A 26,950-nucleotide genomic window follows, 5' to 3' on the forward strand; every position below is an offset into this window, starting at 1 on the left:
GTAACTTTATAAATTGACTCTTATCCAGGCCTATCTCCCTCAAATTTAATTTAATGCTGTGTATTTTACGTAGATACCACCACTGAAATTATGAGATTTAAATTAGTCTTTTAGCAGAGTGGCGCTCGTTTTCGATACTCTTACTAGTCAAAATAGTCATACCACTAAACTACTGCACATGTTGAAATAAAGAATAATGCTCAACAGAGTTATTATAAGTTAAAAATTCATGTTTGAAATCGCACTTCAAATGCCTTAATTAGTGGTTACATCTGATTTTTCAGTAGAAACAAAGCAAATATCTGACTGAAAATGGACACACCACTGTCCTAGGACAGTTATAATTAGAAATACAAATTTAAGTAAAATTTTCTTATAAGTTGAGTAATATATACAATCTAACAGCAAAATCTTTTTTTATTTCCCTTAGAATTCAAGTCAACCTTAATGGGATCTACACGCACTCCGTGTGTAGCTCCTATAGGAAGTGTTGTCTTGCTTAAGTCGTGTTGGTTAGCTGCGAGTTGTCTTTCACTTCTTAGAGTGTATATTTCCGACAATATACGATGGAACGCCTGGTCTACATTAGATGAGTTGAGAGCAGAAGCCTCCATGCATGCCATTCCTTCCTTCTCTGAAAAAGAGCATGCTTCCTCCTGGGTAACTGTTCTTAGATTCTTAAGATCAGACTTGTTTCCAACAAGTAGCACAACAATATTAGGATCGGCATGATCTCTTAATTCTTTAAGCCACCTCTCAACATTTTCAAAAGAAGATCTTTTAGATATGTCATAGACCAATAGAGCTCCAACTGCACCCCTATAATATGCCGAAGTTATAGCTCTGTATCTCTCCTGTCCGGCAGTGTCCCAAATTTGAGCTTTTATAACCTTCCCTTCCGTAATAATGCTCTTTGTTGCAAACTCAACACCAATTGTTGACTTAGATTCTAAATTAAACTCGTCTCTTGTGAACCTAATAATAAAGTTATATAATGCTGCTTTTAGTGAAATAATGAATATCCAAAGTGGTTGAATACATTGGAAACCATTTATTTCCTTTGAATATTCATCTGAAAATATATATTAAAATTACCTTGACAACAAATTCGATTTACCTACTCCGGAATCACCTATCAACACAACTAAATACATTTAAAGTCATTATGTTCGAATGAATTTATTTTTTTACATTTAATATAACAATTTACATTAAATTTGTGCAAAACTTACTTTTATATAGATAATCATAGTGTTCGTCTTTAGAACTCATTTTCACTAAAAAAATCTTTTTGGTGTCCCAATTTTATTCTTATTTACGTATTTTTTTTTATTGAAATTACACCTATATTTTAAAATTAAAAACTCTAAATATGTACACTAAAAAACCAGTCACTTTTTCGGAATGGATTTAAATCAATATTACTGTATACCAAAGTGATTAGAAATATGCTCACTATGAAAAAAACATTAAAATACATACGCTTATTTATCTTATTGTATTTATTTTGCTGCTTTTTTGCACAATGTCCAATTTAAATTGGAAGGTTGAGATCTAATTCCAAGATACGGTGCAAGTGAGCAGATGAAATAGACAATTAAAGGAAAAAACAATTACTAAAGCGTAGAGTTATTATATTATTCTCAAATGGTTTGTACCGTTATGTTCTCTGTTTTATCACTTGATTTACTCCCACTTCTTCTTTCCTACTGTTGTATATCTTTTTCCTCTCTTCCCTTTTTATGCCCAGAAAAATTGTGAGGGGAAATTCTCCTCACTTGGCGCCAATATTATTTCCGTCTAATGGCTAATGTCATGTAAACATCACAGTAAAATGAAAAGATCACAATTAGTTGTAAAAAGAGAAAAATGGGATAACTTAAATTAAAATTTCATTTGTAAACTTAATATAGAGAACAAATTTACTTATACAGAAATTGTGATTAGAAGAAACTTTACTTTAATACATAACTAATACCTGCATGCCTTTTTTAGTGAATCTATATAGCAGGAGATACTAATGAGTTTACGATATGCTTTTGGTAATAAATTGTGCAGAAAACTGTAAATTTTCTACTCGATATTTGATATGTTAACTCTCTTTGAAATTCTTTTTTTATTATTCCTTTCACATCTATCAAATAAATCACAAAACTCATCGTACCCCAGATCAATATTCAATATCGATTGTTCCACAGTGAATTCAGTGTTTGCTTTAGTCTCAAGGCTTTCACTGTGGTTCTTGCCGTCTCGGTTTTCAGCTTTTGTGTTATTTTCAGTATATTTATCTAACCAATCACCTTGAATCTGTTTAAATTCTTTCTTATAACCATGCTTTCCCCAAAAAAGAATGGTATCTATCTCCTTAGTTTCTAACTTAAATCCAAGTATTTTATTCAACTTTTCTAGGTCCCCCTTTGATATTCTAATGTTTTTATCATTGCCTCCAGTAATAAGGACCCATATTCTGTCCTTAACGTCCTTCTCTTTTCTCGCCAACTCCACTAATTCATCAGAAAAAACCATTTCTTTGGGCTAAATTTATGGACTCCTGCATTATAATGTGCGAAAAATTTACAGGTTTTAAATAAATCCGCGAATCAATATAAAAGGAAAAATGAAAAAAGTGTACGAATAAATTCGGAAAAATATTAAAGAAATAACATGTATAAACTACTCTTTTAACTAAATAATTCCAAAATTATATGTTATTTCGTCAAATACAAAAGGAAAATTCGCCAATTCACTAAATTAATAAACCTTGTTTTCGTTCGGAAACCCACTATGAAAATACGATATATTGGCGCCAATCTCTTTTTAATCATTGAAATAAAGAGAAATTGTGTGATTACTAAAATACATGTTTTGAACGAACCCAGTCGATAAAACTGCCAATAATCTCCTCTCTAGATAATGCATCCATGTTTCTGAATATTTTGAGATTAGATTTTCTTTCCGCAAAATTCTGTTGATACATTTTTGGGAGTGGAAAATTTTGAATTTTGTGTGGATTTTTTGTATCGGAGTCATTAACTGTCATTAACTCAAGGACATAGAGTTTTTTAGGTTCAAGAATATTAAAGCTACTGTTAAATGAAATAGGAAAACACCAATTCTCAGTAAGAAGGCCACTTTCGCTTGAACGGAGATAGGAAGTTTTTCTGTTTATGCAGTGAATGTTAAAAGGACCTAGATAAATGTTATTTGAGTTAATAATAGATGGAGAAAACTGAGAATGAACAAAAATATTGCAGTCTTTGCATTTGTTTAAACTCATTGACATACAGTCAACGTGAATATTTATTTCTACACAATCTTCTATTTTAATATACCCAATTAGATCTAGACAATAAACGTTACAACCGGTACAATTAACCAAATATAGCATGTCAATGGGCTTTGTGATAAATAAGTTTAAATAACAGGAATTAGCTGTCATGACGTTATAAATATCGTCAGAATAGATGATATCTTCTTTTCCTGTATCTATATGTTCATCAAAAAAAGAATTAAAATTCTTAATATAACTACACGAGACATTTCCATCATTGTTTTCACTGTTATTTTCTAATAATTTGTATCTGCTTGATGAATTTACAACTCTTTCAGAAAGATAGTAGGTCACTTTTTCACTTTTTGTTCCACTAGATCCCTTAATTATGTAAAAGCTTTCCAGGAATTGAAAATTTATCATTTTTGAATTCTCATTTAACAAAATACATATTACCATTTCATTAGAACTTTCAGGTAGTAAATGGTAGTTAAAGTAATCAACAGATAAAGATTTTAATTCTACCTTGCTGCTTTCAGCATAAATCTTTTCATTTTCTCCTTTAGTTTTTGTGGGAATATAACTAAAAAACAAATTAAATAGTTCTAGGTTGTCATTGCTTTCAATAAACTCTCCTCTTCCAACAAATAATGAATTTATTCTTAACAAAATTGACAAATTTCTTTGAAAATATTTTATTATTGCAATATAGCTTTCTTTAGAATACATTCCACTAGTTAAATCAAATTTATTAAAACAATAGTTATTGCCTATAAATATAAATTGTATTAAAATGAACATGGCAAAAATTTCAATTAAAACTTCAATTTTCTCTCCACATGAATTGTAATATAACCTCTCTCTTATTTTGTTATTTAAGTTTTCATTTAATTTATTGTTAAAATTACAACTTAATACCAAACTGTTTAATTTTTCCTTTTTAACACCAGAATCTCTTTTCCACCTATAAGAACACTTTCTAACGCTTTTTTCAAAACTAATTAACTCGCTATACTTCGTTCTAGTACTGTTTTCCAGGACTAAATTCCCAACCAAATTTACCCAGTAAAGACTCAGATTTTTAGAACTGAACAAATATAACCTCTCAACCTCCCGAGTCCCAAGAAGTCTTTTTTTCAAACTCCAAAATGCAGAACTTAAACTAAATTCACTGCTCTCGCTTACATCGTTGTCAAAACTCTTTCCGAGCATTATTTCTTGTCCAATAACAAAATTTTTCCATGTTTCAAATCCTAAGAAAATCGAACTCCCACTAAACTCCTTCAACAGCGAAAGATAAAGGTATATTACATCCTCTCCCCAGGATGTTGCCTCTTTGAACTCAAATCCTATGTAAAGCTGCAATATAAATTCTACTTTAGGAATTAGCACTGAAGTCATCTCTTAATGTAGAATATTTCTGGTGACTGACACACTTGTCCCTATTATCTTGTATTGGCTTCCCAATTCGCTTAGGGTGGAAAGATAAAACATATACTTAACTTAAAATGTACATAAAATGCTACACATATACACTACTTTTCGTTGTTTATATGCACATTTATATAACAATACGTAATACATATATATTTGTACACGTAAATGCATTTAAAGGGCACAAATATTTTAAAGTACCCATTATCCCACTATACTAACCCTCACATGCTTTCTTCAAAACTGGAAATTGGCGGTAAGATTTTTCGAGATCAATAAAACAAAGACAAAATAACAACTTTAAATAATTGTCGTTTAATTAATAATAACAGGTATTAGAAATTAAATGATTTGTCTGTCCTACTGTTAGGACAAGTGTCTTAATTAATTTTGCTTGTGTGTACACCGGTTGAAATAAATATTCGTTATAGTTTAATGAGAAAACAGGATTATTTATTCTATTCTTACTCTCCTTTTGAACTACAAAAGATTTATAATACTAATAGTAGCGATATTATTCATTAAAACATCAATACACGCTCATTCTTATATTAAAGCTATTAAAAGAGTCAGAAGTAAGTCTTTAAATGAGAAACTAAGATGTATACGACAATTTCAAGGATATTTCTGGCATTAGTATTTCCATTTACTGGAGAGTTTTGGAAAATGTATGGGATGCCATTTGTAATATCAAGTGTATTCTTAATTATTTCATGGTATTATTTTGTGTATACGTATAAGTTAGACCCAAATAAAATGAAATGTGTTTATCAGTACGTATCATCCCTAATATTATCATTGATCTGTTGGCCTATTGTCTTTGACTTATGGTCAAAATATTTCATGTTTGGAATGAACATAGAAAAGTGGCTTAACTATGAATCATACAACTATTCATCATATTTGCTTTCTATATTTCTTTCTTCCTTGATACTGGACCTTATTTTTGGTGTAATATATTTTAAAAAACACATGTTTATTTTAAACGGTTGGTTTCACCACTCAGTCTATATTATTTTTACACTATATATATTAAAGTGGAAGGCATATAACATGTTCTTACTAGCTGCTCCAGAGGAGATACCGACGTATTTCATCTCCATTTACGTTATTTTCCCTCAGAACTATAAAAAATTTTCAGAAATGATGTTTTGTATTACATTCTTCATTTTTAGAATCGCTTACCATATTGCAGGATATTCATTCTTATTCCTTTCTAAGGAAAATAGAGAAGCTACTCAACTTTGGATCCCCACATCGATCACCATTCTGGCTCACTGTTACTGGTATCTTTTGTGGTTAAGGAAACACTGGACAAGCATTTTTCATCCTAGTTACATTCCTTCGAATTCGAGCATGGAAAAAATCAACGAAGAACAGACCTGTATTGACTACTTCGATCACTATAGTAAAATCGAACAAGAAGTTTAGTTAAAACAATGTTTTGCTAAATTTTGCGTGCATAAAGAGCACATCTTAATACAATGTTGCTACAGAAAAGTGATCACACGTTGACCTAGTCCTTCTTTGATCAAACTAGCATTTTTAATCTCAAAATCAAATTAATTTTTGCTGCCTTATCTACAATCTACGCCTACATTTGAATAACTTATCTTACTAGATACTGATTGCCCCTTCAAGCAAAAAGGCGGGAAACAGTCAATAGTACTTATTTGAACAATTAGGTTATCTGCCTTGTGTGTGAGGGAGATGTATTTGAATAATTGAAACTTTTTCTAAACCTTACTTTAGTTACTTTATATTGAATTTCTGGAATTATTAGATACACCGGGAAATTTCAGCAACAAACAGCACACGTTGTCTATTTACAATGTCATCAAAATGTTTTACGAAGAGCTTGGAGTAGATGATTACATTGAGTTATGCAAGGAGGCAGGAAATTACAAACAGGCCATATTTTGGTGTGATGTGGGGTCTGCGATGGCATCTGAAAACAATGAAAAGAGTGATGACTATTCCATTAGCGATTTTATAAGCGGTTTGATTGATGAAAATCATTTACAGAAGTTAAGTGGTAGAAAGTCTATGGAATATTTGTTGGAAATTGCATCGATGTATTTATTGGATGGGAAAGAAGTTTGTGTTGAATCGGTATTGAAAAGAATAGACACTAACGAACTTGAAAACAGCGAGGATTATTTGAATGATGAAAATGCGAACCTCAAGATAGGTATAATTAACAATTCAGATTCATGTTTATCAATGAGTGACACTTCAAATTGCGACTCAAATTCTCTTCTTTCAAAAAAACTATTTTTAGAATCGCAATACCTATACTCAATACACAAGTACGAGGAATGTCTTTCTTTAATTGAATCAAGTATCGATCTTTCAAACTTTGACACATTTACATCCTCTTCTATTCATACTATGGCAGCTGATGCATTCTCATCAATAGGAAATATTGAATATGCCACAATGCTTTATGAAACAGCATTATACGAATCCCACTATGCAATTGAAGCGTTGGATTATTTGCTATTACTTCCATATTGTTCAGAATCCACAAAATATAACTTGTTAAATAATATACTAAATTCTCCAATAAACGAATTAGATAAACTATGGTTGAAAAACTATATTAATCCATTTATATTACTGTTAGAGAAGAGCGATAAAGCCTCTCATTTGTTTAAATCTGCATCACCATCTTTGTCTCCCGTTAAAAAGAGGGAGAAAAGACTCTTACCAACATCACCAATAAATGTTACTACCAGAATTTCAATAGATAATCCAGATAAAATAGCATTTAAAAATAACTATATATCGGGAGAGATTGAAAATAAAAAGACTCACCAAGACTTGACTATTATTGAGAAAATGACTAATGGAGCGAACACAGGATTAGGTTTAAAGTTGGTAACCATGTATATGTACAGATTCTTGTGTCACAACAATAATTCATGTGCATATTTACTGGGTTGCAGTGTTTGGATAAAACTTTTTAAAGAAGATTACGATATTAAACAATCCTGTGATAATTTTGGTGAATTTGATTCGTTTTCATGCCTAAACTCACATATATTCAATGATAGTTACAAAACATTCAAGTATTCAACTCCAGATTTTTGTGAATTCATAAACATGTTCTCCCTTTGTATTGTTTGTAAACTTTATAGCGAGGTCAGTATCTGTCAATCTACACCAGTTATCGAAATGAGAGAATACATATACTTACTTGAATTATTTATTCAGATACTAAAACATTACGGAGGCGAAGTTGACACCCTCAAAAAAGGTTCGATTGATGGAAGTTTGATATTTTCAAGTAAACTCTTTAATTCTAAATTATACGGAAAAAATTCTGATGAAATATGTTGTGGCATTAATTTCAACGGAAACAATCTTGGAAATGACTTAATTTATGAGAATGATTGTAATGAATCCTCTGGAAATAATTCATGGTACAAAAAAATGTTTCCCTACAATGTAATCGTTAGTAGCTACTTCTTTGTAAAGGGTTGTTTTCTTTTTGCCTCTGCATTTAATAGAATGCATTCAAATGAAGAGAATACCATACAAACAATGAGATCCCTGTTGAGAACATCGATGTATTTTCTAAAAAGAAGCATCAATTTTAACTATCTGTTGCTTCCTGCTTACTATCTTTGGGGTAATATTTATTCAATTCTCGGACAGTGGGACGATGCCATTGTCATTCTCAGGAGAATTATCAGGCTTTTTCCTTCTACCAATCTTTCAATCTCATCAGCCACTTCCCTTTTATTGCAAAGAGTTCAGTTTGAAAGAGAACTAAGAACGAATGACTTGATTGTGCAATGTATTGGATGGGCAAGCAAGGGACTTAACATAAACAAAGACAATCCATCAATTTATAACACCCTTGGAATATGTGCATATTATGAGAAAAAATATGATATAGCCATTGGATACTTTCAAAAGGCCTTTTATTATCTATCTGATGAAAACTACGAGGTTGATGACGTTTCAAGCAAATACACCATGGCTCGTTATGGAAATATTTATCCAAATTACAACACCTCTCTTTTCCTTTTCAACCCACTTCCTTACATAATCTCTGTTAATCTCGCTCTTTCTTATCTCATGGGTGGGCACTATGAAAATGCAGTTGATTGTCTTCTTATACTTTTCTCCTCCAAAAAGTACTTGCACAAAACTATATTTGAACCTACAATATTGCAATATATTTACATTATTCTTGGCATGTCATATCATCTTTTGGGAAATATTAGGGAAGCCAGCAATTACTATGAATTGTTTCTTTCTCTACCTATTGATGATGTCATACTCAATGAGGCCGAACTTGACTCGGGTGTGCCTGACTCGTTTAATCTAACAAAGATTCCGGGAAGTGATGTCGTACAAATGCTGGTTACCAATGAAAAAAACAGATTTATTTCTAAAGTTTTCATTAAGAATATAGCTGAATTGTATAATTCAATTATTCAAATTAAGGCGTAAAGTGATGAAGCCAGGAGAAGTATGCAAACGCTCTTTTAAATAAGTTTATAAAGGCTTTTTTATCTGCATCTCTCAAAATTTATGTTTTCTTTTATCCCCTTCTTTCTGCTATTTATATGTTTTCACTAAATCTATCTATGATTTATAAGCCTTTCAAATTTTACACTAATGACATAATGGGTTTCTTATAGTCTGGCGGTCATGCAAATTAGTTTGCAGATGTGGGTAAATAAAATAAATACCGGTATTAAAACAGAATGTAGATTTTATTTCATTTATCTGAATTACTTTATTTTTAAAATAAAATTAAAAAGTAAGTGTATGTGCTTAACTACTTACTAGTGTTATTCTTTGACAATTTTTTCATTTGCCCTTCCCTTAGAGATCAAGCAAATATTAGCTGAACTTAAATAAAAACTGAATGAAAAGCTCTAATTTTACTAATTTTTAGAACAATAATTGCCGAATAAATTGGACTTAAGACCGACAGGTATTTGTTGAATTTAAAGGTTTTGATATAATAACTTATTTTTAATGCATAATTAAATGAAATGTACGAATTATATTAGATACAGATATAACTAATTGAATGAAAAAAAAAGATCCGAAAATAGGAGATTTAGCACTTAAAAACGACTCTAAAAAGAAAAAAGAAGAACTTATCCTATTTTCACCAAATAAAAAATACTTTAAGAGAAGAAGCACAGAATCAAATATCAAAAGTGAATATAGAGAGTCTGTGAATTACTCATGTGCGTTTATTAATAACACAGAGACCGACTTTTATTTTGAATCGATGCTAAAAGAATTTTCCAAACTCTTTTTTCACAGAGATAATAATTTAAAATGCAAAAAAGAAAGGTTAAATTCAATTTTGAATGAGAAAGTATTTATGTTCGTGGACGACCCTGAAACAGTTAAAAGCGAATTAAATACTTATTCATATAAAAATGAGGTCCATGAAAAAAATTTAAAATCAAACAAAACTTATTTTTTTGGCGTGAATTATGAATTAGATTTCAAAAAGAATGAATACGCATCATTGAGAGATGAAAATTTACGAGAAGGATCTTTATGTAAGGTTCTGTATTTGACTGAGTCTGGAATTATATACACTGAAAAATACCATGTGATTCACTTAAAAACGATAATTAAAGAAATCATGAATATTATTAAGCTTAGGAGAATATCAATCATAAATTTAATTTGTAAACTATCTATTGTGAGAATTTCTTCACATTCACCAAACATACTTTGGAATATTGTTAGAGTTTTTGGTGGGAAGGTAATTTCAGGTATCTCAAGAATGCTTGATCTACTAAGTACTAACGGATTTTATTTAAGTGAGGACAAAATTAATGGATTTGTCTCGTGTTTTACCGAAACAAATAAAGGTTTGGAACTAAGTGAACAACTTGAAATAAGACTAAAAGAAAAAATTCCATATTTTAAAAAGATGTATATTTCTTACGTTTCTGAAATTGATCCTTTTGGTGGAGCAGTAATAAATAGCGATTATTTAAATTTAAACAATTCGTTCAAGGGAAACGAATCTGTTGATGAAGACTGCGGAGCTAAGTTGGGTTTAAGAAAATCAAATAGAATTTCTTTTGGGATAAATAATGAGGATTTAATAGTGAAAACGTGCATTGATAGCAAATATAAGCTATTTAAAACATCAATATCAGAATATCCAGATAAATGGAAGCAAGAAATATATAAGTATTGTATACTACAAGACATAAATTCACCAATATTGATCAAAAAAGATTCATTAAAGGGAAGATGCGTGATTGCAGGGTCCAGAATAAGAAAAGACGATTTTGTTTTGGAATACAAAGGATATCTAATAACTAATTTAAGTGAAGCTCAGTTACTGGAAAATATATACGAAAAGGCAAACAAAGGTTGTTATATGTACTACTTCAAATATAATGATCGCAACTACTGCATTGATGCAACTGAAGAAAGTATCTATTTCGGTCCAGGAAGACTCATAAATCACTCCAAGAAGAACCCTAACCTAATTACAAGAATTATGATGCTTAATAAAATACCTAGGTTGTTTTTTATTTCTAAAAGAGACTTAGAATGTGGCGAGGAACTGTTATTTGACTATGGTGATAGAAATCCCATTTCAATACTACATAATCCCTGGCTACTTGATTCTTAGCTAAAAGTTCGTTTTTTTGTATTTTCAAATAGAAATTCTTCAATATCAACTCGCAGAAAGTCACAAGAAAACCTATTAAAAAATATGTTTTACATTAATTGCTTCACGGTGATTTCGAAGTTAACAACAATCATCTTATTTGACTACCTTGAACTCATAATTAATGTTCTCTTCTTTCTTTATCTTTAGTTACCCCTGCCTCGTTATCGCTGTTGTGTCACAAGCCATATAGATAACTTCAGATGTTTGGCGCCTAGAGTATTTTGTATTAAAGATAATTCGAGTTGCAGTACTGAATCCCACGTAACGTAATTGCTTTTATTTAACTAAGTAAATAAGCAAGACTTGAATCTGTATCTAAATTTACATTGATTTACAAATTAAAGTTCTAACAACACGTCATTCACATACATTTATCTATATATGCAAGGATGAGTAGTTATTGAAAATAAGCGTGCGATAGCTATTCTTTCTTCTTTCCTTCCTCGAATAACTATATATATATATATATGTATCAAAGTAGTTATTTATATTTAAATGGTGTGATTTTGCGAAGTTAGTATCTAATACTTGATACATACATACTGCATTATACGAATTAGACTACTGTATTTAAGAAACAGGAAATAAAGAGGTAATTATAGGTAAACCTGGAGTGGAAATCATTAAAAGGCAGAAAAAGAATTCTGGTGAAAAATGATTCCCCTTTTAAGTAGAATCAAGACGTTAATTGGTGGTTTTTCACTAAATATAATACTTGCAATGTTGCATTCGATGAGCAATGTTTCTATGTATGTTGCATCCTATATGATGTTCTCCAAACCCTTTTTTCTGGGAAAGGAATATGTTTCACTTTCAGATTTGTCATGGGTATACACACTTAATGTGGCATTAATTGGAGTTACATTACCCTTTGGAGGGTACATCAATAGAAGACTAGGAATAAGAGCTTCATTGTATATCACAACAATGATAATTACAATATCAACCTTTTCCGCTTACTACCTAGTTTCATCTTACTATTTATTCACAATTGTGTTTGGATGCTTAATTGGGATTGCGGATGGTATATCATTTAATATTCCTCAGTATTGCGCTTATAAGTGTTGGCCAGAAAGCAAGGGAACTGCGTCTAGTATAGTTGCGTCTGGCCTTGCTCTAAGTCCAATAATATTCTCACCAATGCAGACTATGATAGCAAACCCAAATAATTTATCACCAAACTTTAAGATGGGCAACTCGCTCTATTTTAGCCAAGAGGAGGTTTTGCAAAGGGTTCCTAAAATGTTCATAGCAATGGGGACTTTAGTTTTTGTGCTTTCCACAATTGCTTTGCTAACTTTGCTTGATCCTGGGAAAGAGTCTTCGCAGTTAAGTAATGTTGATAAGGGCATCGCTGACAATGAAGAAAGTGTGTTTGAAATTAAATTTGAACCAGAAGATCATAAAATCAAACAAATTTGTAAAAGTAAAAATAAAGTGAAAAGCGCATTATTAGATGAAATTGAAGAAAAAATTATTCAAGTTGATAATAATGTAAGCTCTGAGTGTAAAAAATACTACAATCAGAATCCATTTTCCAATTTTAGCACTGAAATAAGCAACACCATTTATGAAAAACACAACCAAAATAACGCAACCAACACCTATATGCCATCACTACTGTGTAGTAAAAACATTGTCTTTAACGACAACATGAACAGTGTTAAGGATAACAAATTGGGATATATGAAATTTCATATGGATATTGTTGAGACTAATTCTGAAAAAGACAACTACTTTCCGTTGTCTACCACCTTTTCGCCATACAAATACAGATATGAAAGTGCTGATAAGACCTGTGAAAAACAAGTAAATAACAATGTAAAGGTAAATGTAAATTCCTTGAATATTTGTCCCGACAATAATTTTTCTTGTTCAGGTTCTGATATTTGTAACTATAAACAAGAGAAAAACGGTTTAACAAAATTCAAAACTAGTATTAAAGAATATATATACAAGTTATTGAACAATTACCCTGAATGTGATAATCAAAACAAAAACAACTTAAATGAGATATTCATCACAATCAGCTTACTTAAGGAAAAACAATTTTGGTTGATATTTTGGCAGTTGTTTTTCTTTACTCAGTATGTTCATTTTGTAACCTCGTGGTGGAAGAATATTGGAATTATTAATCTGAATATATCTGATGATACTTTGGCTACATTCGGCACTATTGTTACATCTCTATGCAATATTTTTGGGAGGTTCTTTTTTGGTTCTTTACTTGACAAATTTAAGGGAAGATTTTGCTTTATTCTAATTTCATCATCATGCCTGATAACGATGACTCTCTTTCAACTTGTAATTAATATAAGTTCTGAGAAAATATATTTGCTTAGTATTTGCGTAATGTTTTTCAACTTTGGAGCTGGATTTGTTATTTTCCCTCCTATTGTTGCAACTCACTTCGGAGTTAAGTACTATACATTTATATATGGGATTGTTTACATTGGTAGATCCTTTGGCGTTTTGGTTAATTCCTCGCTTACCTCTTTTATTTTAAAGAACTTCAGCATTGAATTTTGTTCAATTATAATGTTAATTTTGACCTGGTTCCTATTTTTATTATCCCTTAAATTTAAAGATAACTTTGAATTCTCAGATCATAGGCTGAAGAGAGTACTATTCTCCTAGTTTTTATTTATTTTTTCTTTTCACACAACTTTTAATTGTGTTCATTAGCATTCACTAAAGTGTGCTACATCCAACGGATGTCACGTAAGCAATTAATAACTGCTGCCAAGTCACTTGGACTTTTACACTTTGACGTGTTTTAAATCTTAAGTATCCATGATGTTTAAGATAATTTTGTTTAAAGCAGCTATTTAAGACGGACGTTATAGCGATACCAGACAAAAAACTAGGATAATTAAAGTGGGATTATTTTTGATATCAAACAGAAACGGACGATCATTTCAGGAGACTAAAATCCAAAACGCAGATACAGATTTCACTCCTTTTGAATATGTGAAATGAAAACAACTGGTGATATAGGTTTAGACTTTTTACTTCATTTTTTAGTTATTTTTTTAATTTTTTCCCATTTTAAGTGATATTGTTCACTTTAAATTCTTTGCTATCACTGACTTACATTGCTCTGAACATCATCAGATTTCTCCAAACGCAAAAATGGTCTTTTTCAAAGAAAATCTCCAGGAAAAAGGTTTGCATTGGGTTTTAGGCAATAAAATGATTTTAAATAATTAGTCTGGCATCACACAATGCAGGTATGGCGGGGTGTTTTTATCATTCTCAAAAAAATGTAAAAATACTATGTATTTTTTTTATAAATGAAACAAAAATGGTTGAGCAAAAAATGAGAGATTACACATACAACCAGCCAGAAACATCTCCATTCTACAACAATCTCATTTCTCCACTATGCGACTACATTGTGGATAATTACCTCCCAAAATGGTTAACACCTAATACAATATCAATTTCAGGTTTATTACTTGCAACTACATCGTTTTTGATGCTAAACACGATTGATACTAGAAGAGAGTATTATGTATTGTCCTCAATTCTGTGGTTTCTTTACGGAATTTTTGATAATTTGGATGGCAAACAAGCGAGAAAACTTGGTGTATCCTCAAATAGTGGTGAATTTCTCGATCATGCTGTTGATTCATTAGTAGCTTCAATGGTTGGTATGTCATTTCAACTAATGCATAACAAGTTTCTTAAGTATGACATCCTAGTTGTACTATCATATCAGGTACCTTTTTACTTCGCTTGTTGGTTTCATTATTCTTATGGAAAACTTATAATAGGTAATTCAATATACAATAAACCGTACTTTACGGTAGATGAACTGAATCTGTTTTTTATACCATTATTTATCCTTTTTGAGTATTTATTTCCTGGGTTTTGGAGATATGACATAAAATTGCCTCATTTCAATAACTTAGTTATCAAGAACTGGGGTGTACTTTTTAATTACTGTTGTTTTTTATATTCCATCCTTAATCAGATAATATACATTGTTCCTTCTTTGTACAATTCGCGTGTTAATTCTCACTACTTTTTAATTCCAATCGCAATTCATATATTTCTGAAAGAGTACTTCAGTATAAATATTTACTTCACCACTGTACCTTTCTCAGCGCTATGTATTACGTTTATTTTCCTCAAAATATCAAAAACAATTTCAGAGAAGAAGAATTTATCTCTATTTATATTGATATCGTCATCATCTATCCCTATTTTCCTAACTAAACTTTTACTGGTGGCATTCTCTTCCTCACTGAACTATCATCTATCGGGTTTATTCGCAATATACATTATACAATTCTCTATCTGGGCCGTCATAGTTTACATTTACTCAAGTTGTTTGGAAAAGCAGGTAAAAAATAAAAAGTCTAAATAGTTTAATTCTAAAAACGCGTAAGATTAAAAACAAGTTTTCATTTCTTCTCACCAGACACACTTAGGTGCACCTATATGTGAAGTAAATAGTTATTTTACAACTGTATACCATTTATTTTCACTCCCTTTTTCGCATATGATTACCATTTGAATGAACAACCTAATATAGCTTCCTCAATTTAATAAAATACTTATTCAATTGTCTATTCGCTCTAATAGCTCGAAAAATGTAATTTTATACCGTCAGTTATTACTTTTAACTATGCTCTTTAGACACTTTTAATGTAACACGGCACTGCATGGCGCCATTTTTTAAAAATGTGGGTAAGAGCAAATTTGCACTAATTGTTTTGACTTGAAATATTTGTTGTAAACTGCATAAAACAAAAGGAATAGTTGTACAGTGGTTTGCTAAGAAGTAAGTGCGTGTTTTTGAACCAGTGAGTTAAGGCACAACTACAAATAAACACTTGTAGATACAAGGAAATAACAGTCAATAGATAAACTGGGTAGTTTGCTGCACAAACTATAAGTGAAAAATGTTAAAAAGTGCAGAATTTTATACCGACCTACTTCAGGGGAAGGATGTGAAGCTGTCAGCAATAAGGGAGGATGAGACAATATTAACAGAACAAGCGAGGATATTGAAAAATGAGTTTGATAGCAGGAAGAAGGAAATAGACAAAATAGTCAATGACTTTTGCGACGAAAGGACAGCGAAAATATACGAAAGAATAGGTAGCATGATAACGACCCAAAGGAGGTTATGGAACGCACTGATAAAGAACAGTGGAATTGATAAAGCTGGAAGCCTTGGCGAGGAAATAACAAAAGGAGAGGTAAATGAATTAGTATTGAATGAATTAGAGGAAATAGAAAGGAATTGCATAGAAAATGAAGAATATATAAATAAAATAGAGGAAGACTGGGAAAATATAAGAAAAGCTTCGAAAGAAGGAATAAAGATTTCAGAGGAAATAGATTGGAATAAAATACCGGAAGAGGAGCTAGGAAAGAGACTAAGAGGAGGAGAGGTGCTCCATAGGGACGAATGGATACCTGACAAAAATAATGGTAGAAAGCTTTCTGAAACAGAACTTAAATCACATATGAGTTTTGGTGAAATGATCATGGAGGAAGGAAAAAAGGCGTATCAGAGTGGTGATTTAGAGCTAGCCTATACAAGATATACACAAGGAGTGGAGTTGCTTTCGTGGGTCAGAGGTGGTGACATTGATTCCGAAAACGGTAGAATAGATATGTACAAAAGATTTCTCAAAAACCAATCTTTATTGGCATTGAAATTGGGAAAATATAACGATTCAATAGTATCATGCAACAAGGTGCTTCAAATAGACGAATGCGATGAGAAGTCGCTTTACAGAAGAGGGGAATGCTATATGATGTTGGGAAGGTACGAAGAGGCTAAAAAAGATTTTAGATTTATTTGTGAGTTTGACTACTTTTCAAAAGAAGCTAAAATACAATCTAGAAGAAAATTGGTAGATATGATGAAAAAATCTAGATTAAACAATAACTTAGGCAGAAATATAATAAGCAAGATAGAAGGAATAATGCTTGATAATAGAAAAGAGGCCGACACAAAAGCTCAGATTTCCCTTGGTAATATGAAATTAAATGACAGTTCTTCGACTTGTAAACCAAGAAGTAACGACAAGGAGATCGAAATTTCTAGGAAAGAAAAAAACCCACACTTAGACTTGGAAACAACCAAAGACATTCTAGAAGACTTAATGTTTGCATACTCATCCAAGGAATTTGAGGAGGAGTTGTTTAGAATGAGGAGATTGTCGGATTACGATGAAAAGAGGTTGATAAGGAGAGTAAGAAAAGTTCTTCCTAACATAAACGAGCCAATATACGAGAAGTACGGCCTAAAACCTAATGAAGTTGGTTACGAACGTGCCAGGAAGAAGGTAGAAGAGAGTGTCGCATATTGGAGACAAAGGAATAAGGATGTATCTGAACTGTCTAAAGAAATATACAAGTATATAATGGGTGACACCTTAATAGAATGATAACGAACAAAATGGATACACAAGATTTCAAATTCTAAGTAAATTGTCCCACTTAAATGGATAATATGTCATGAACAATAAGCCAGTAAAATAGTTCAACTAAAATACGGACAAATCATCTCACATATTACATGGAAGTCAGTAGGAAACATGCGTAATTAATATCCGTCTAGAGGCCATTATTCAAAGTTATAGTGTCAACTATGAATTTTGATATTAGACGGGTAGTGTTAAATCAATTTCAGTTCCATTATATTCGATAAATGAGTAAAATAGGTTAAATGACGAAATAAATATATACAACTTAACTCAGACAAAACTATCTATATCAACACAAAGCCAAAGGCATTCAGAAGCCAAGCGTTAATTTGAAATAGTATATCATCATTGTTGAACAATATCGTATATATCCGTCATCATAAGATGATTACTTGTTTACAAGTTTTACAAATATTCAAATGTCATGTAAACTGTTGAATTTTAGATCATAAATTAAAATATTATAAATAAAAGTATGTGTTTCATTAAAAGCCAAATAAATCTTAATAACAACTTAATACTTACTTTGAATACATAAATATACACAAACCACGAGTTAATTGAATATATTAAATCTCAATCTCTAAGGTTCCCGTTTCATCAATAATAGTTTGTAAACCAACAATACAAGATTCAGCAACAATAATGTCAGAGTCATTTGAGAATTTAGTTAAGGTTTCAATTGCAAGTTTCCTAACTCGAGCAGCATCTGTCTTGTCGTGATTGAACAAATGGTCATTGTCAGAAGTGCAAAATCTCGGATCGGTAGATCCAACCGATCCAAGTGCAAATGCGGCTTCATGCCTAACCATGGATTCTTCATTAGTATTGCTAATGACTCTAGATAGACTATCTGCCGTTGATATGACTTGTATTTGTCCGAGAACAAAGGCACATTCGTGTCTGAACACTGCGGATTTATCATCATGTTCCATAGCTTCTGCTATCTTGTTGGCTATATTGTTTACTATTTCGCTTTCATTCTTATACTTTACTTGACTGTCCAGTAAATTACTTTTTTGATTTGAATTAATAACACCGGTAAGTATGTTCCTTAACGCAAATAAAGCTCCATATCTCTTTTCTAGATGCATTTCACTGTTCAACAAATCAGAAATAAGGAATTCAACCTGAGACGTTTCGCACGAGTTGTTTGGTGGTGTTGGGTCTCTTGTATTGAAAGCGTTAAAGTCAGATATATTATCAGGATTATCACCAACACCTCGACGATTCAACAAGCCGTAATCTGATGTGTTGTTGAGTTCTTCCCTCTTTTTACTTTTCGTCCTCAGCGAATGACGAGCCAAATAACAAGTTTCCCTAACTGCAGGGGAGTCATCATTTATGTATTTTTCTATCACTTGCATACTCTTTAAATCACCTATTGCTGCTATTGCCTCTCCTGCTTCGTGTCTAACCATGGGATGCTCGTCCAAGTTACCTAGTATATTGTACAAGCAATTTAGCGGACTCTTTAACCCCATTTGACCTAAAACATATAAAACCTCATGACGGTATAATACACTATCTGAGTAATTTAATGATTCTATAAGAATTTCTGAAGATTCCTCATCGCCATGAAATCTCCCAAAAAACAAACATCTTATTTTGCTTGATATATCTGTTTCATAATTTAATAGCAACTCTCTTATCCTATCCTTTGAATATATGTTAAAGGACTGATATTCACCTCCATCTGCTGGCTTTATTGCACAACCAGGCAACATCACTTTCGGCGTCAACTTATTTTCACCCGTAGAAACCACCATTATTACCAATACTAACTTGTTCTTTATTTAAAATTCAGATTTCAAATACGCTCTAACTATCTCAACTTCACATGTCACCTCTTGTTTGCCCTTCCTCTCTCTTCGCTATTGTTATGGTCTCTCCCTCCTTTTTCTTTTACTCAAGGAAAAAATAAATAGTCCGTTTACTTGTTCTCAGTTCTTCCCTGTAAATACAAATAATTTAAATTAATGGTCCTTGATTACATTATTCTCTAGTCAAGTTATAACAAAATAGGCGCCAGAACTTTCCACTTTTTATATTGACAATATTCAACTAAAATGCAGGCCTGGGAGTTAATGAGAATAAATGGCCAAATCTAACTTGCGTTTGAGTAAATATATATTGGTTTTAAATATAAGGCAATAAGGTTGAATTTGTTGGTAGTATTAATTGGCTTTGTTCAACTAAACCCAATAGACACGCTAACTTAATAATCTTGTTTCTGTTAAATACGAATATATATTTTATTTCATGCACACTACTAATAATACGTTAAACAACAAAAGAAGCTTTGCCGTGAGTTACATGTTCGAATAAAATGAGGAATATAGCTAAGCCGTTTTGGATGTCGTTAAGTTCAATATTCCTTTCGGAACTAGGCGACAAAACATTCTTTATATCAGCAATACTTTCCATGAGTAATTCACCATGGATAGTATTTGGAGGGAGTATGTTTGCCTTGACTACCATGACATTGTTTGCCTGTTTAATAGGCTATATAATCCCTAGTTTATTCACCCCAAAATACACTCATTATCTATCATGCGTTCTATTTTTGATTTTCGGAATAAGAGGACTGTACGAGGGTATATTTTTTATGAAAAGTGGAGACGCAAACAGCGAATTTTTGGAAGTTAAAGCAGAACTAGACAAGTCTAGAAAAAAGGGAAGTTCCAGCACCGCTGAAAATAAAATGGACATGTTAGATTCAGGAAATACGTTGATTAGTGATGTTGAATTGTGTGAAAGCAATTGCAATCAATCAGACACAAAAAATGGGGACGGAATATCAATTAAAAATTACTGTAATAGGAGAAAAGGAGTACTCGAACTTTTCAGAAACAAATCATTCATTCAATCTTTCACTTTGACAGCTCTCGCCGAATGGGGGGACAGATCCCAAATAACAACTATACTTTTATCTTCATATTATTACCCACCTCCCGTTTTTTTCGGTTCTGTACTTGGACATTTTGTGTGTACTGGTCTCGCCTGCTATGCCGGTAAGTACTTGAGTAAATTCATATCTCCAAGGATGGTCACTTTATCAGGAGGAATATTGTTTCTTGCTTTCGCCTTATTCGGAATAATTGTTGGTCCTGAATAGATGCGACGTTTTAATTAAACAATAGCTTAGTTACATTCTTTCAAGTGCTCCTGTGATTCATTTCTTTTTTGTATTTAAATTATTTATTTGTAGTCCGGTATCACCTCTTTAAGTAACACTCCAATGTCAATTGAAAATGTTTCTATAATTGATTCCGGAACTTGAATCATGTATAAAGCCCTTGGGTCCTCCATATTAACCTGAGATTCAATATTAGCTATTTTTATATTGTTACCACTCTTATTCACCCCGTAAATATTATTCTGTCTAAACGTAGTCATCTCAATTCCCATATTATTTCCAACGGTTAAGCCACTTATTGGCGATACATCAAATAAAAGTCTTTTAGTCTGCACAGTCTGCCCCCATTTTCCATTAGCAGGAACGACGAAACCCAATCTAACTATGTTATTTATCTGTTCAAAGACTGAAACTGTTGGATCTATTCCGTCAGTTCCGCTTATGTGTAAAGCAATACAATCTGCAATAGCAAGCCAACGAATAAGAGAAAACGGCTTGCTTTCGCACTCATCACTGTAACTGTTTTTTATTGTGGTTTTGTTTGTTCTTTTCCTTGACTTATTTGTCTTTAGTTTAGACGAAACTAGCGTGTGAAACAATCTTTTGTCATCTTTCTTATTTATTTTTGAAGCTATATACGCTGATACAAGCAACAATTTAGAAAAATATGGCATCTCAACTCCAAATTGGTCCTTTAAAAAACTGTAACTTAATGATTTATTTAAGTTTCTTTCCGAAAGCAATTCGCCCTGAAACAGTTCAGGTATTACATGAGAATATATATTCGTCTTTAGTGCACTATAGTGTCTTTTAAATCTCTTTATAAGCGATGTCACTAATTCACTTATGTATTCGTTGTAATTGTTATCGAGGCTCTTTTTGCTCATTAATATCTCACCTGTTATTATCGGAAACAAAAATATCGGCCATGAAACTTTTATTTTAAATACTAGTTCCATGAAATCGGATTTCAAAAATGGGTGTAATACAGTTATCATTTCCGCAACGTACTCTTTCCATATCAAATTTAACATTTCTATAGATATATAGTCCTCAACATCCTTATTGTTGCATTTATCTCCTATTAATAACAATTTTACTCCTATATATTTGCTAGCTATATTTCTACCATTTACAAATTCAATCGCCTCTTTTCTATAAGATTCCTTCAATGAATCAAGCATTAGCTTATATTTTTTATCGTTATCAAGATTATCACTGAGTGTATCTAAACTAATTTCGTCGATTTTGTAGCTCATTCTTGAATTCACTATTATATCAAAACATTGTGCATCATTATAGGCTGAAAACCATATTATTGGAAACGGAACGTGATTGCAGTAAAAATCTTCTGGAATCCCATTATTATCTATAAACACTACACTAAAACTAACATATGCTTTTTTCTCCTCGTATTTAGGAATTAGTATTGTTTCCCTTAAATGTTCGTGCAACCTAATTAACGTTAATAAAAAATCAGGCCTGTTTTTAGATAGCGTTGTTACGTCCCTTACTACCAAAAAAATGTTTCTTGTTACAAATTGCTTATCTCCGTCTGTTCCAATAACTAGTTCGCCTTCAACCTTCCTTTTCCCAATTTTACTGCTCAACTTGTCCTTTTTTTCATGATCAGGACAAACTTCGCCACAATTTTGTGTGCTACTGTTCAATAAATGTTCCCTAAACTCTTTCTTTATACGTCTTAATTCGTCTACAAAGTCCTTTAACGTGCCTACTTCAGAGCAAGAATCGAAACGGCATTCATTATCACCTTGAGATGAAACCAAGGCAGACTTTCTTTTCTTACTGTGAATTACTCCGTTTTCAACCAACCCCCTTCTTATTTGCTCCAATGGCCTTACAAACAGATTGTCTATCGATATTTTATGCAAGGTATTCCCTTTTGAACCGCTGCCTAGCCACTTAGAGTAAGTACCGTTAATACAACCAAATATTGACTTGTTTTTATTCAAAAAGTCTGTTATTAATGTGTATTTTCCCGTGCCTGAGATGCCCAATACCTGCAAATAAGGCACCGAATTTTCATTGCTTCCTATCATATTTGCAATTTGAAATATTTCATGGTGCCTCGAACTTCCATATTTTTTGCACAGAGAATAAATAGCGGACCTTAGTTTGTCCGAATAGTAACTTATACCGTTCTTAATTAGCGATTCATTAAATTCTAGCTGCGCCTTCTCCTCCGAATTTGACTCTATACTGTGGAATCTTACATTGTCTTTACTTGGGGTACTGTCTGTGCTAGTCACACTGTTTAATCTTCTCCTTCCAGCCATCTGTCTCTTTGGACTCCCGATATTATATTATTTTTATATTTCTTAACTATTGAATTATTTTGTTTAATTATTTCTTGTTTAGCATTATTTTCAAGTACACATAAATACAAAACACTTTTTCCGCTCAATATTTTGACATTTTTTTCCGTATAGCGACTTTTGAAAATTCCAAAGCAAAAAAATTATCGGAGGAGATCATCCCATAGACACCAAAAAATTTGTCTTTCTCAGCAGATGTCATATTTCAATGTTAATCAAGCACTGCAATTAGGAAAATTGTTTGTCTTCCATCTGCTTAAACAGACTTGAAACCAAAGTGTAGAGTTGGTAGTAATTAACATATCGCCTCCATAAGTCGCTGTAAAATCTCAGCTTAATGCCAGAATTCCCTCCACCTTAACTATTCTTTAATGCCAGTATATATAAAAGCAACCACTATCAGCGAAAAAATGCATGTATATGTTCTGGCGAAAAGGCGGTAAAAAACAAGGTGTTGAAAAATATTTGCTGTTATTAAAAATGTCAAATTGATAAGCATAACAAGCAATTCCCGATGGGAGTTAAGGGTTTGTGGGACATAGTTTCTCCATCAGGCATAAGAGTTAAACCGGAGAGTTTAGAGGGTCAAACATTGGCAATAGATGCAAGCATATGGCTGAAGCAGTTTTTAATTGGCATAAAAGATGGCGAAGGCAACATACCCCGAGGAGTGCACTTATTGGGTTTTTTTAAACGTATATGCAAGCTTTTGTACTACGGAATACTTCCGGTAGTTGTTTTTGATGGTGTTCCCCCTGATATAAAGAAGAGGACTCTAGAACAAAGAAGAATGCAGCGTGAAATGTCAGAAATAAACGTGAGGAGGGCAGCTAATAGGTTATTGTTAAATTCGATAAGACTAAGGGTGGCAAAAAAAATAAGAAGCAAGGTTCGAAATTTTGAAGATGGAGTTGAAAGTGGGGGCGTAGAGGGCGAGAAGTCATTAAAAAATGAAGGAAATAGAATAAATCTGTTTTCATCTGAAAGTGAGAGCGACGATAACTATATTGAAGAAGGCAGTAACGAACAGAACATGAATTCGAGCACGAGTTTATTTCCAGTTATGGGATTTTTGAGCGAGAGAAGAAGACTTGATGAAATGCCAGAAATAGATACGAACCTATTTAAAATGCCGATATCAAGCGATTCTAGAAACAAAGGAAAAATAAGAAAGTTGACTAACGTGAATGATTTCAGTGTTTATATGAGAAAGAACTCGGATGCGGTAGACGAGAGAAGGCTAATAGATTTACCACTGGACACAGAAATAGATCCGCAAGTCTTCGAACAACTGAATTCTAAGTTGCAATACGAGATATTAATACAACTAAGAGACGCCTGGCTATCCTCGCTAAGGATGAATGCGGTTAACACGAAGGACAATATGAGTCAATTCAGTAATTCTCAAATGGAATGTTACTTGAGATACTTGAGAATAAATCAGGAAATAGAAAAGTTAAAGCTAAGAATGGCAAAGGAATGTGAGGAAGGTCAGATAGACTACAAAAGCGTTGACAATAAGGTTATTGCCGACTCCACTGGTTTTAACGAGGGCAAGACGGATGGCTTTATTGAGTTTGGCAGAGTATGTGATCCGGACGAGTTAGTGAATGATTTTAGCGAAATTGGTGAAAGTGCCGTTACTTCAATTGACTGCGAAACCGAAAGCAAAGGAAACTCCACACTTATGGACAGGATATACAATTACTCAGCGAATAAATTAAGTGAAGGTGACAATGGAATAGAAGTGCTAACAAGAAAAGACAACAGTTGTGTAGTACCACATAAATTAAGTAAAAAAGAGAGAACTGAATACTTAAAGAGCACCAATTATAGCAGCAAGGATATATCCCATTCAAATCCGTTAAATACTCCACTGTTTAAGCTAGAAGGACTGCTTCAGATAGGAATCCCTGATACTGAAGGTAAAAATAGGACTGGTGTCTCTAGTTCAAGCATAAACGATTGCTTTAACGATTCAGAAAGAGTAGAATTGCTAAAGGAAAACGTAAATGAGCTGTTTGGTTTTTGCGATAACAACAAGGACAAACTCAGTACAAGTATATACTCATTGGATAAGAATTCAAGTAATATGGGAAAAGGGGAGACAGACAGTGAATGGGAGGATGTCGAATGGGTAAATATGGAGGAAAGCGACAAAAACAGCGATTCGTTTGAAATCAGCAGGAACAGGGCATTTTACAGTGATTTAATGCTGAATTTGAATTCAGAACTTGATATTATATTGAACTCGGAATCTACTAAAATCGAAAATTTAAAAACGGAATTAATTAAAAAACGTCCAAAAATAGACCTGGAGCAAGAGCCTGACTGCGAAATTAGGGGCGGAAAGCCTGATATGCCTCACGTAGAAACAGAATCTAGCAAGGAATTGAAAATGGGAGAGCATGAAAAAGAAGAGACACTTCGTGGCATAACAGACGACAAGTGTCTGGGCAAAGGCTACTTGACTCCGGAGGAACACACCATTGAGACCGGGAAAGAGGAAGAAGAAGAGAGACAGGATGAGGAGCACGAGGATAAAGACGAGGACGAAAGTGTTGTTGAACAGGAAAAGAGCAAGTATGAGACTACTGGTGAAAAAGGACTGGGAGGTGGGAGAAACAGCAAAAGTGATGATCAAGACGTTATCGAGGGAATAAAAGAAACAATCGAGACAGAAAATATGTTATTTAATGAGTTCTCCGTAAACGACCACGACATGGATGAGTTATTGTTAGAATTGGAGAAGGAGCAAGAGGAGTTGAATGTTCAATACAAAAAGCAAAGCGTCATTTTAAACTCAGAAATAACCAAGGAGATGAAGTATCAAGTATGCATGTTATTGGAGGCATTTGGAATACCATGGATAGAATCACCAGGAGAAGCAGAAGCACAGGCCTCTTTATTGACGGAACTAAATATATGCAATGGAGTGTTGTCCGATGACTCGGATTGCTTGCTATTTGGTGCAAAAAAGGTGTACAGAAATTTTTTTTCAGGTACATGTGCAGAGATGTATGACATAGATAAGGTCAAAAGGTTTCTCGGAATTAATAAACAAGACCAAATGTACATACTGGCGTTGTTACTGGGATGCGACTACACTGTGGGAGTGAGCGGAATCGGTCCAGTAAACGCATTAGAGATATTAAAGGCGTATCCGGAACTGGAAGACATGGTATTGCTTAAGAACTGGTCGTTTAATAAGTTGGAGGACAAAAACGCGGAATTGTTGGGTGAAACTGCAGAAAGAGCCGAGTTCAAAAGGAGTCACATGAACTACAGACACTCTTGGGTCTTCCCAAGTGACTTTCCATGTTTGGGTGCCATAAACGCAATGAGGAACCCCAATGTGAATCGCAACTTTAAGCCAAAATTCGGGAATATCAAAAAAGATCTTGTGGTGCAAATAATGACTGGTAATACCGATTTAAACGCCGAGAAGGTCTCCACTATTATCGATTCAGTTATAAAAAATCAGGAAAAAAGCAGAAGTCAAACAAAAATACACAACTTCTTGCTTAAGGATGACGATAAAGAGCAAACGACATATAGAGAAGACAAGGTGTCATCAATAGTGTCCAAGAGAATGAAGAAGGCTCTGTTTAAAAGGCAAGGTGGAGCCTGAAATACTTATTC

The 26,950-nt window shown here is 32.7% G+C and overlaps 13 protein-coding genes across 13 annotated transcripts; 8 read left to right on the top strand and 5 right to left on the bottom strand.

Annotated features, from left to right (window-relative positions):
• Window positions 1–398: 398 nt before the first annotated feature.
• On the bottom strand, window positions 399–1,272 carry FG386_001307 (Rab11; the record flags this gene model as incomplete). Its single annotated transcript, XM_067340700.1, has 3 exons — window positions 399–1,072; window positions 1,118–1,144; window positions 1,233–1,272. The coding sequence occupies 3 exons, from the start codon at window positions 1,270–1,272 to the stop codon at window positions 399–401; spliced, it is 741 nt and encodes a 246-aa protein (XP_067198749.1).
• Window positions 1,273–2,073: 801 nt separating this feature from the next.
• FG386_001314 (uncharacterized protein) lies at window positions 2,074–2,526 on the bottom strand (the record flags this gene model as incomplete). Its single annotated transcript, XM_067340707.1, has 1 exon — window positions 2,074–2,526. One exon carries the CDS (start codon window positions 2,524–2,526, stop codon window positions 2,074–2,076), a length of 453 nt encoding a protein of 150 aa, XP_067198756.1.
• A 325-nt stretch (window positions 2,527–2,851) lies between these two features.
• On the bottom strand, window positions 2,852–4,672 carry FG386_001315 (protein with conserved beta tubulin folding factor domain; the record flags this gene model as incomplete). Its single annotated transcript, XM_067340708.1, has 1 exon — window positions 2,852–4,672. One exon carries the CDS (start codon window positions 4,670–4,672, stop codon window positions 2,852–2,854), a length of 1,821 nt encoding a protein of 606 aa, XP_067198757.1.
• Window positions 4,673–5,305: 633 nt separating this feature from the next.
• On the top strand, window positions 5,306–6,136 carry FG386_001316 (uncharacterized protein; the record flags this gene model as incomplete). The annotated part of the gene is made up of 1 exon (XM_067340709.1): window positions 5,306–6,136. The coding sequence occupies one exon, from the start codon at window positions 5,306–5,308 to the stop codon at window positions 6,134–6,136; it is 831 nt and encodes a 276-aa protein (XP_067198758.1).
• A 411-nt stretch (window positions 6,137–6,547) lies between these two features.
• On the top strand, window positions 6,548–9,169 carry FG386_001317 (uncharacterized protein; the record flags this gene model as incomplete). The annotated part of the gene is made up of 1 exon (XM_067340710.1): window positions 6,548–9,169. One exon carries the CDS (start codon window positions 6,548–6,550, stop codon window positions 9,167–9,169), a length of 2,622 nt encoding a protein of 873 aa, XP_067198759.1.
• Window positions 9,170–9,758: 589 nt separating this feature from the next.
• Window positions 9,759–11,342, top strand: FG386_001318 (uncharacterized protein; the record flags this gene model as incomplete). Its single annotated transcript, XM_067340711.1, has 1 exon — window positions 9,759–11,342. The coding sequence occupies one exon, from the start codon at window positions 9,759–9,761 to the stop codon at window positions 11,340–11,342; it is 1,584 nt and encodes a 527-aa protein (XP_067198760.1).
• A 696-nt stretch (window positions 11,343–12,038) lies between these two features.
• FG386_001319 (protein with signal peptide plus 12 transmembrane domain protein) lies at window positions 12,039–14,021 on the top strand (the record flags this gene model as incomplete). Its single annotated transcript, XM_067340712.1, has 1 exon — window positions 12,039–14,021. The coding sequence occupies one exon, from the start codon at window positions 12,039–12,041 to the stop codon at window positions 14,019–14,021; it is 1,983 nt and encodes a 660-aa protein (XP_067198761.1).
• Window positions 14,022–14,688: 667 nt separating this feature from the next.
• Window positions 14,689–15,756, top strand: FG386_001321 (protein with 8 transmembrane domainshypothetical protein amino alcohol phosphotransferase; the record flags this gene model as incomplete). The annotated part of the gene is made up of 1 exon (XM_067340714.1): window positions 14,689–15,756. One exon carries the CDS (start codon window positions 14,689–14,691, stop codon window positions 15,754–15,756), a length of 1,068 nt encoding a protein of 355 aa, XP_067198763.1.
• A 538-nt stretch (window positions 15,757–16,294) lies between these two features.
• FG386_001322 (protein with 2 TPR domains) lies at window positions 16,295–17,794 on the top strand (the record flags this gene model as incomplete). Its single annotated transcript, XM_067340715.1, has 1 exon — window positions 16,295–17,794. One exon carries the CDS (start codon window positions 16,295–16,297, stop codon window positions 17,792–17,794), a length of 1,500 nt encoding a protein of 499 aa, XP_067198764.1.
• Window positions 17,795–18,402: 608 nt separating this feature from the next.
• FG386_001323 (protein with 4xEZ_heat domains) lies at window positions 18,403–19,602 on the bottom strand (the record flags this gene model as incomplete). The annotated part of the gene is made up of 1 exon (XM_067340716.1): window positions 18,403–19,602. The coding sequence occupies one exon, from the start codon at window positions 19,600–19,602 to the stop codon at window positions 18,403–18,405; it is 1,200 nt and encodes a 399-aa protein (XP_067198765.1).
• A 560-nt stretch (window positions 19,603–20,162) lies between these two features.
• FG386_001324 (signal peptide and 4 transmembrane domain protein) lies at window positions 20,163–20,951 on the top strand (the record flags this gene model as incomplete). Its single annotated transcript, XM_067340717.1, has 1 exon — window positions 20,163–20,951. The coding sequence occupies one exon, from the start codon at window positions 20,163–20,165 to the stop codon at window positions 20,949–20,951; it is 789 nt and encodes a 262-aa protein (XP_067198766.1).
• Window positions 20,952–21,034: 83 nt separating this feature from the next.
• Window positions 21,035–23,269, bottom strand: FG386_001325 (uncharacterized protein; the record flags this gene model as incomplete). The annotated part of the gene is made up of 1 exon (XM_067340718.1): window positions 21,035–23,269. One exon carries the CDS (start codon window positions 23,267–23,269, stop codon window positions 21,035–21,037), a length of 2,235 nt encoding a protein of 744 aa, XP_067198767.1.
• A 553-nt stretch (window positions 23,270–23,822) lies between these two features.
• FG386_001326 (RAD2) lies at window positions 23,823–26,939 on the top strand (the record flags this gene model as incomplete). The annotated part of the gene is made up of 1 exon (XM_067340719.1): window positions 23,823–26,939. One exon carries the CDS (start codon window positions 23,823–23,825, stop codon window positions 26,937–26,939), a length of 3,117 nt encoding a protein of 1,038 aa, XP_067198768.1.
• Between the last annotated feature and the right edge of the window lie 11 nt (window positions 26,940–26,950).

Source organism: Cryptosporidium ryanae, assembly GCF_009792415.1.
Source record: "Cryptosporidium ryanae isolate 45019 chromosome Unknown contig_23, whole genome shotgun sequence".
Classification (NCBI taxonomy): Eukaryota; Apicomplexa; class Conoidasida; order Eucoccidiorida; family Cryptosporidiidae; genus Cryptosporidium; species Cryptosporidium ryanae.